At 42.3% G+C, this 9,073-nt stretch overlaps 1 protein-coding gene across 1 annotated transcript; it reads right to left on the bottom strand.

Moving 5' to 3' along the window:
• Nucleotides 1-3,734: 3,734 nt before the first annotated feature.
• On the bottom strand, nt 3,735-7,932 carry LOC120112886 (ubiquitin-conjugating enzyme E2 32-like). Its single transcript, XM_039132886.3, has 5 exons — nt 7,682-7,932; nt 6,848-6,979; nt 6,636-6,720; nt 4,434-4,597; nt 3,735-4,342 (listed from the first exon to the last, which is right to left on the bottom strand). The coding sequence occupies exons 1-5, from the start codon at nt 7,790-7,792 to the stop codon at nt 3,914-3,916; spliced, it is 921 nt and encodes a 306-aa protein (XP_038988814.2). The 5' UTR covers nt 7,793-7,932; the 3' UTR covers nt 3,735-3,913.
• Nucleotides 7,933-9,073: the final 1,141 nt, after the last annotated feature.

Genomic DNA, 9,073 nt, shown 5'->3' with positions numbered 1-9,073 from the left:
GCTTTGATTTTTAGTACAAGCAGATAAAATTTTTAGTATAACAATGTAGTCCTAGCCTTGATTTCTTCCTCTTTTTTTTATTTTTTTTGGTACAATGGCGGCTCACACCTGACGGGTATGAATGTGGCTAATAAGATCAGAAAATAAAAGGCTACAAAAAGGCTTTAGTACAGACTCGTGATCCATCCAGATGAAACTTCTTAAATGATGAGCGGCAAAGGAGGCAACCTAGTTCGCAGCATCATGTTCGAGCCAATTAGATGAAGGTTTTCTTTTGGCTTGAGTCTCAGCACCTACCCTTTTTTTATTCTAGTTATATAAACCTTTGTCTTCTCAAAATAAAGATTTGGCTCAGGATTGCTGCAACTGGACTCAAAAAAAAATTCGATATAGGTATTTCCTAAAGGGCTAACCAGAAGTTAGATATGATACAAAATGGATCTTGTTTTATCGTTGATCAGAGATTTCTGTATGAAAAATACGAATCGGAGTTTGAAGAAGGGGAAGGAGCCGTCGACCCGCAACAGATAAAGGAGGATTTATTCAATCACATAGTTTGGGCTCCTAGAATATGGCGCCCTTGTGGCAATCTATTTGATTATATCGAAAGGTCCACTAAATTGGGATTTCCCTATTGGGGCGGGTTATTTCGGGGCAAGCGGATCATTTATCATAAAGAGGATGAGCTTCAAGAGAATGATTCGGAGTTCTTGCAGAGTGGAACCATGTACCAGACACGCCCTTCTCTCTTTAGTTCTAAAAAGAACTTCCTCCAATTTTGCCTTTGTATCTCTTTTTGTAAGTGGATGCTCTGCAATTGCTTGTCTTTTACTCGCCTTTCCTCGTCCCACCAATCCTTTAGCCGCCCTTCCCAAGTTTGAAGTTCCTCCCGGGCCTCCTGTAACAACCTTTCTGTCTCCCGCAGCTCTGAAGAAGAGGCAGGCTCCGGCTCAGCAGCCGGGGGGAGGTTGAGATCGGGAAGCGGTCGGTTTGAAGGGCCGACACCGCTTCCACCGCCTCCGATAGGAGGACTACAAGTGAAGGGTGATGCCGTCAAAGAAGTGATCAGCATTAAGATATTTCTTGGGGGTTAGCAGTGCCAGCTTTACAACGATAGGGGCAAGCCAAAACCTTCATTATTCTTAGTAAGATAGGTTGCTGGCGAGCCTTCTTTATATTTCTCCCTAAAGAAACGAGCCTTCACTGCCTCTTGATAAACATGTGACTATATAGGAGCCACACTCCTCCAGTAGGCAGCGGATGTTGTGAAGCAGCGGCCGCTTCCCAGACGTGCATCCTTGCCCCCGGATCCACTCGATGACTGTAGCCGAGTTCTTCTCCAAAAGTATGTACTCCACGCCCAACACCCGTCGCACGTAGGTAACACCCTCCCAAGCCGCGCGGAGCTCGGTGCACACCATGGATATGTCGAAGACCGTCGCCCCCTTCTGCCACTAGTCTGGTGTCGTGGTCTCTAATAACAAATTCCACACCTCCGCAGCTCTCTCTCGCTCAAACTGCCGTCGAAGTTCATATTGAGAAAGCCAGGGGTGGGAGCACCTAGGAAACAAGAATAGACCTAGATGTTGTACTAGCAAAATAAGTGCCCCAGATTTTCCTAGCTAACCCAACAGGCGAAACCTCCGAAATGCCGAGAAACTCCGCAGCATGCAGTAGAACTCTTTCCGCCACTGCCCTCAGGTGAGAGCCGCCGTTCTTGAAGATCCGGGCATTCCTATCCAGCCAACAATGGTAAGCCAAGTAGGCAGCCCGTGTCCCCTCCTCATGCACGAGACCCCTCATAGAGTCCTCCAAGAAGCCCATAAAGTCCTCAATAAACGACTACCCTACCGATGGTTGGGGTGGGTTGAGGCACACTCCCAAATCTGACCCACGTGGATACTCGAAGAGGGCGTGGTAGATAAACTCCTCCACCCTTGGGCATACCATGCAGACTGAGGGAATCCGCACTCCCCGCCTGACCAACACATCTCTAGTGGGCAGACACCCCCACGCCACTTTCCAAAGGAACAAAGCAACACGGGAGTGGATGTGCATCCTCCAGATTCATCTGCCATCTAGCTGCCGCACCAGAGACCTCCCAACCAACCTAAAGACGTCATAGGCTCACACTACTGACCTTCCAGTCAAGCTCCAGACCCTCCTATCCATTGTCTCTCCTGTGGGTATTGGTACAGACAGGACCGCTCAGCAAGCGACTCTCCAAACATCAATCTGACAAGGTCCCTGTCCCACCTTCGCTCCCCTGGAGCAAAAAGATCATAGACTCTGCGGCCCTCTAGCCCTCCCTAGTTGAACATGGTAGGTCAGCTCTGCAGTGGGACCTTAGAGAGCCACCTGTCCTCTAAGACGCTGACCATCTGCCCATTCCCGATCTCCCACCTGATCGCTGATGATACCATCGAGGCACGAGCACAGATCTCTCGCCAGATGAAGGAGGATCCCCGTCCAACTCGGGAGGCAGATGGAAAAGCTAGATACCCATACTTGGCCCTTAGTAGCACTTCCCAAAGACTCTCCGGCTCTAGAAGAAATCTGGCAGTCGGTTTGGTCATTAGCACCTTTTGTCACTCCACCAAGGAGTGGACCCCCAGTTCGCCCATGCTAGTTGGCTGATATATAGTCTCCCAGGCCAGAAGGTGGACGCCTTCTCTGTCACCCTGCCGCCCCCAAATAAAGCTCCTGAACAGTCGCTCCAAGCACCGTAAAACTGCTATGGGTACCATAGTGTGAGCCATCAGATAAAGAGGAACGAAGCTCAAAACTGACCGTATTAGCTTAACCTTGCCTATCATAGATAAGCCGCCCGCCTGCTAACCCTCCAATCGCCGCCTGATGCTCAGCTCCGTGGATAAGCTCTCACTCCTACGTAGCCGCCGTCCAGTAATTAGAACTCTGAGGTAGTGCAGAGTCCCCTCCTACTCTCCTATGTCCAAGATGCGCATGACTAAGGCCTTCATCTTTGGGTCGGTCTTCGGGCTGAAGGAAATAGCTGACTTTGTCAGGTTCGCCTGTTGGCCTAACACCCCACAATAGGCCCTCAAAATCCTGTGTATAGTCAAAGCTAAACGCCTCGTCGCACAGGCCAGAAGCAAACAGTCATCCGTGAATAGCAGGTGTGATATCTAAGTCGGGCCCCCCGTTGATCTATATGGCTCCACCTCCTCTCACTGACACATGCAGAAGGACTCGAGACAAGGAATCTGCATAAATAATAAATAACAGTGGTGACAGAGCGCATCCCTGCCTCAGCCCTACCAAAGACTCGAAGAACTGCGACAGGGAGCCATTAACCAATAAGGCAAAAGAAGGGATCAGAATACATCCCTGAATCCAATTGATCCAAAGCGCAGGCAAGTCAAACCCCTTGATCCTGTCATATGCCCGCTCCATGTCAAGTTTGATGCCCATCAAACTCCTGCATCTCAGCGCCCACTAGAGATCTGCCATGAACTTGTGAGCAATGAGGATGTTGTCGGAGATGAACTGCCCTCCCATGAATGCCCCCTGCTTAGAACAAATCATTCTAGCCTTGATTTCTTACCGACAAAGAAATGAGCTCTAGTTTCCAATGCTTGTATTATCCAAAAAAGATATATTCGGAAAGACACACTGCCTCCACAGTTCTCTTATTTGTCCTTGTCCTTTCTTTGTTTGCAGTTTCAGGGAAACCTCCATTGTATCCCAAAAAATAAGAAATAAAATCCTTAAGATGGTACAACAATATAAGGTATCTTATTAGCAAAACTTATTTGACTGTCAATAATACACTGCACACAATATATGGCTGTAGACAAGCATATACATTTCTCTGAATATCAACGAACATACTATTTCGATCACTTGATCCAGCATGACCATAAATTCCACCCCGAATGTCTTATCTCGCAATTTACAGCCCATCCACAAAGCCAGCAGACCCACTGGACTTCAGAAATTTCTTCACAAGAAGGGCTACGATAGCAACAGTTAACCCAAGGGCCACCCAAGTGAGCAGGCGGTCATCCATTGGCTTCTGAGCTCTAGCCACAGGATTCTCAGGTTGCTCGCTAGCTTCCACTTGTGGTGTCGTCGACAAGCTCACTCCAGCACTGAAGCTGACTCTCAGACGACCTGCAGCTGCATCCACGTGGACCCCAGGCACATCTTCCACAACCCGCCGCTCCATTTCTGGGTTTGGATGGTCTTCAGTGGCAGCAACAGTGTTGGAATTTGGACTAATTTGTTGTTCATTGCTTGCATTCTTTTTGCGTTCATCGATGGTTTGGACTGGAGCAAGTTGAGGCACGGGGGGCGCTCTACTAAGCATGCATTGGTGAATCTGTCAAAATGGAATCACGAAATTGTCAGAGATGTATATATGAAAGCTAGATTGAGAGAGAATTTTAGGAACAAAAAGGGTCAAAGCAAACCTCGTCAATTAATATTTGTCGCTCTGGGCTGCCATATTTTGGGGCAGCTTCGCGTGACTTGATGGCAAGTTCACGCCTTACTTCCTTCTTGTAGTCTAGTGAGCCAAGTGCTCCATCTGGGTTGGTTGGCATAAATGCAATCAGGGCTACTAGTGCTGTGCGCACTGGGGAGATCAGAGAAAATGACTTGGGTTAGTCATAGTGATAAACCAAAATGCAGCATTGCCTACTCAAAAAGAGAATTTAAACAAGGAATTCTGCTTCATTCTAGGGATTAATTTTTTGCACAAAGCAAAGCCATCAACTCATTGAAGTCCAACTTTACACATGCCAAAATCCATACCCCAAGATTCAGGTGGCCATCGAAGGGCGGATCCCAAATCTTCCTTTGTTTAAGGATGACGAGTCCATGCTCAAGCTTTTCATTTTTTGAGAAATATGTGGGGTTGCCACCACCAGTCCTCGATCTTCATTTTGCTACCCAACAGCTAGCCTAAACATCTGATTACAGCTAGAAGCAGCAAAATATAAACCGCACCATTTCTAGTTCAACCTATATCCAAAAAAACTCTCACTGAATCATAGATCAATCACTGATCAACTATGGCCTGACCACAACACAACAATGATGCTTCTAAGTTGCAGCAGGGAAGGGGAGAAACAGAAACTTATAAAAGCTCTCGAATTCAACAGAAACAGTAGCAATCGGACTGCCCTCTCTCATCCTTTAAAGATCCCCCACCCCAACCCATCCCCACAAGGAAAAAAGAAAACATCAAACTACATGCTTCTTTGCTCTTATTTAATGTATTACATAGTGCTTGCTTACATTCACTTCTACCGTGCCTTTTTGGTTTTCTTTAAGTCAACGTAACTCCAAAACTGAGAAGCTTTTAGATGTCTGATTTCTCAAAGACAATTTGAGGGGGGAAACCACCGTGAGAGGGGGCAATATTGTGAACCGTGAAACTTCAACAATTTTCTAATATGTAATATTTATAGAATGAAAGAGATTCAGGCACCTATATGTATAACTGCTTTTCAGAAATCACGCAAAGTAAAAGCTTCCATAGTTTATTGTTACATCCATATGAACATAAATAAAGATCAAGAAAGGCATGAAAATGGCACAAATAATTTTCCCAAAGCACTTCAATATGTTAGGACAATATGAACAAATGTTTAACCATGAAATGAACGCAGAAATACAAGAACATAACAGAATACATGGTATCTATATTCATAATATAGAGTATCATCAACAACAGAAACTTAGATGGCATTTGTCGGTCCAGTCATTAGACAAAATGTTGTTATTTGGTATTTTTTTTAAACAAAAATATGCTGCTGTAGCACCAAGCTCATATAGTCTACAAACTAGAAATGAGAATAGACCATGAATATTTGGTGCTTGACGCATCAAAGACATGGCATTTAAGCCCGATATCCACATAATTAAGTGTTGAACTTCTAAGGTACCAACTGGTTTGACAAATCCAACGACCAGCAATTTAATAGTTGCAAGCACGACAGACTGCATGATCAGACAATGAACACAAAGAAAATCATTGGAAAATATTTGGCAACACATGCAATCCCACGGTAACTATGATTTTATAAACAAAAACACACTATTAGATAAACCCCACAGATTAATTCAAGTCTTCCTTATCTGAATTCTGCATCAGCTATCTAATGCCTATAAGTATGGGCCTATCAGAACTCTGCTTAAGTTTTAGCTTACGATTTTTACTCTCTTTTTTTAGTGAAATGATCTAAAGAAGATTAAAATGCATGTAATACCTGAAAAGAAGAAAGAAACCACCAGATGACAAACTTTGTTCTAATTAAATTACTGATTCAAAAGTCTCCCTCGTAAAAATCACAAAAACATGAAATAGATGATCGATGAACTAGGTTCCAGAAAACCAAAGATTATAATCTAAAGCTATTCAAATTTTAACCTGACCCTCAGTTAACAAAAAGTTCATGTCTATAATAAATATACTGCATGTTTATTCATTTTCTTGATGGCAGATATCATACGACTCAGTCTACATGTCAAAGATTTCAAACTGGTGCCACCAATTCAAGCAGACAAAAGAGAAGGCAGAAGAGAGAATAAGAATGAAAGATAAACACCACAAGAACAATATGCATTTTATGATAGTAATCGCATGAACAAGATAATATGACACATACCACTCCATGATGGTTGCCAATGCTCAGGATGATGATTTGAAATGCTTAAGCATATCTTTGTTTGTGTCTCAAAACGACCATTTGGCTGAATAAGAATATAAAAGGAAAAAGGAAACTAGTCAGCAAAATATAAATAAACAAGTCACACCTAAAAAGGGAGAGAGAGAAAAAAACTGCTGTCTGCCATAAAAACTAAGGAAAGAGGATATTACAGTCAGCATCATAAAGGCAGGGGGCTTAAAAGGGTACTCCGCAGGCAATTGGATCCTCCCATGATAGATTCCTCCCTCAAACTCAGTATCACGAGGGCCCCGGATTGCAAATTGCCACTCAAATATATTTTCCTAATCACCATGAAAGACACCAATTTAGACTACGAATTAAACAAAATTTAATGGCAATTGAAAACATAATTTTTTTGTTTCGTTGTTAATCTTCTTCTCCTCCATGCTAGATCGTGAGTTTCAAAAAACTTATGCCAATTTCTTCTAAATATGTGAAATTGTTCAATTTCAGCCATAAACTGCTATTAAACAATACAATCTATCCTTCCATTTTAATTATGAAGACAAAAACATGATAAAAACTTTTTTAAAGAGAAACTAAATAAAGTTGCCATTTTCTCGAATCAAATTATCAATGAGCGTACCTAAATTATCAACAAGAACATGGTCGAATTTAAGAAAATATGTTCGAGCCTTTGTCAAAAATCATCCAAATTTAACAAAATCATCATCACCTAACAATAATTCGCCTTCTTATCAATACGCCCCAATCCTTTTTATCTCAAATTAACGGAGAAATCCCTTTTTCCACATTAGAAAGACCAATTGTAAATCATAATTTCTATTCTACGGTGAACCCAAGCAATGCATGGGGGAAATCAGATTTCGAAACAACAAATCCAGCTGGTATTCCCAACAAGTTTCGATTTTTATAAGGGAATAAGACAATTTCAAACCCTGAATATCAGATCCAGGACTCAAAAGCTCTAAGGGAAAAGATTGGGGCGAAAAAATTAGAGTCATGGATAGAATTAGAGGTACCTCAAGGGGGAGGCTCATGAAGTCGTCGGACGGATTGGACTGCATCTCCTTCAGCTCCTGGAGGATCCGCTTCACCGCCGGGTTCCTCCGGTTATACCTCTCCTCTGCCATTGCCAAGCGCAAGATAGCAGCCCACCGCCGGCGCACCGTATCCACCACCGGAATATTCCGACAAAAATGATATACTAATTATTGACGCGGAAAAATCGAGAAATTTTGTACACGAGAAGGGAGAGAAGATGGAGATATTTTTGGGTTTTTATGGGGTAATGGAGCAGGTGGTTCTCAGACATCCGTCGACGTGGACTTACATGATGCCGACTCGTGGCAGAGGCAAATGGGGACCCTATGACGTGTTTTGGCGCGAGAAAGTGGTACCTGGCGTGAATTTATTGGCTACATTCTTTCTTTTCCATTTCTTATTGGCTCTTGGTTGGGTGAAAAAAATCCATGGTTAATAGACCCTTCTCTCAAATCGGAAAAATAGACCCTTTTCTAATGACATCTACACCTCTTAGGTAGCCCACTTGTGGTGGAACCCACTTATACGTTTTTGAGAATTCCGTGCGCGCAAAACATTCCAAATCTGGCGCGTCCCGATCAGATTAGACCCAATCTTTTTTATATTTTGAGACCTATAGGTTAGATTCAAAAGTTGGATTCGAGCTTAATTCTAGAGCAGGTTTGGATTGTTTTTTCAACTCAACCTAACAATTGTCCAAGTTTATTTTGGACCAACAATAAAGAACCTAATGCAATCTAAATTTGATCTGAGCCGATTCAAAAATCAAATCATATAAATCTTCTCGTTCAGTCTAAATATCTTTCTCAATTCATTGAATGAACTCTAATTTAACTAATTTCTCCTTTTTTTTTTCTCAACTACATTTTTCGCTCATTTATTTTTACTTAGTTAATTTAAATATTTAAAATTTATCCATAGTTTTGGTAGATTCTTATTTATGGTATCCTCAAACATAAATGCTATTTGTTTATTTTTATTTATTTCCATGCACATAATTCAATGATACATAAGTAATTAGGCAAAAATAATTATCATTAATTCAAGGAATTGTAATATGGCACATATTTTTCCTAGATATTGTGGCTAACTGTATATCAAACTTGTAACTTGGAGATTGATGAACAATCAAAGGTCCGCTGGCTGGGGATGTGGAGATGTGATATTTTTATATATTAGCCTATGTAAGGCTTTATATGAAACTCATACCTTAGTCAGATGCAAGAGGTTGAAAATCCACTTGCCGAATGATTGTTACTTTGTTCCATCGAGGTTACAGTAAGTACTAAGTGGAGCTTTCAGATGCGAGGAACTAACTTTCAATAACAACGTTGTAGGGAGTTTTATGTAATAATGCAAACGCCACCCTG

This window comes from Phoenix dactylifera, chromosome 17 (genome assembly GCF_051530095.1).
Source record: "Phoenix dactylifera cultivar Ajwa chromosome 17, Ajwa_hap1_PhDact_Kaust_v1.1, whole genome shotgun sequence".
Taxonomy (NCBI): domain Eukaryota; kingdom Viridiplantae; phylum Streptophyta; class Magnoliopsida; order Arecales; family Arecaceae; genus Phoenix; species Phoenix dactylifera.
Note: the sequence above shows the minus strand (reverse complement) of the source record. Positions and strands in the feature narration are given on the sequence as shown.

What these genes read in the sequence shown, in the direction of transcription:
- LOC120112886 (XM_039132886.3), bottom strand. Translation starts at nt 7,792, where the DNA reads ATGGCAGAGGAGAGGTATAACCGGAGGAACCCGGCGGTGAAGCGGATC. An exon ending in TCATGAGCCTCCCCCTTGAG is followed by an intron (nt 6,980 to 7,681) that starts GTACCTCTAATT and finishes CATGGTGATTAG; the next exon opens with GAAAATATATTTGAGTGGCA. An exon ending in CTGCCTTTATGATGCTGACT is followed by an intron (nt 6,721 to 6,847) that starts GTAATATCCTCT and finishes ATTCTTATTCAG; the next exon opens with CCAAATGGTCGTTTTGAGAC.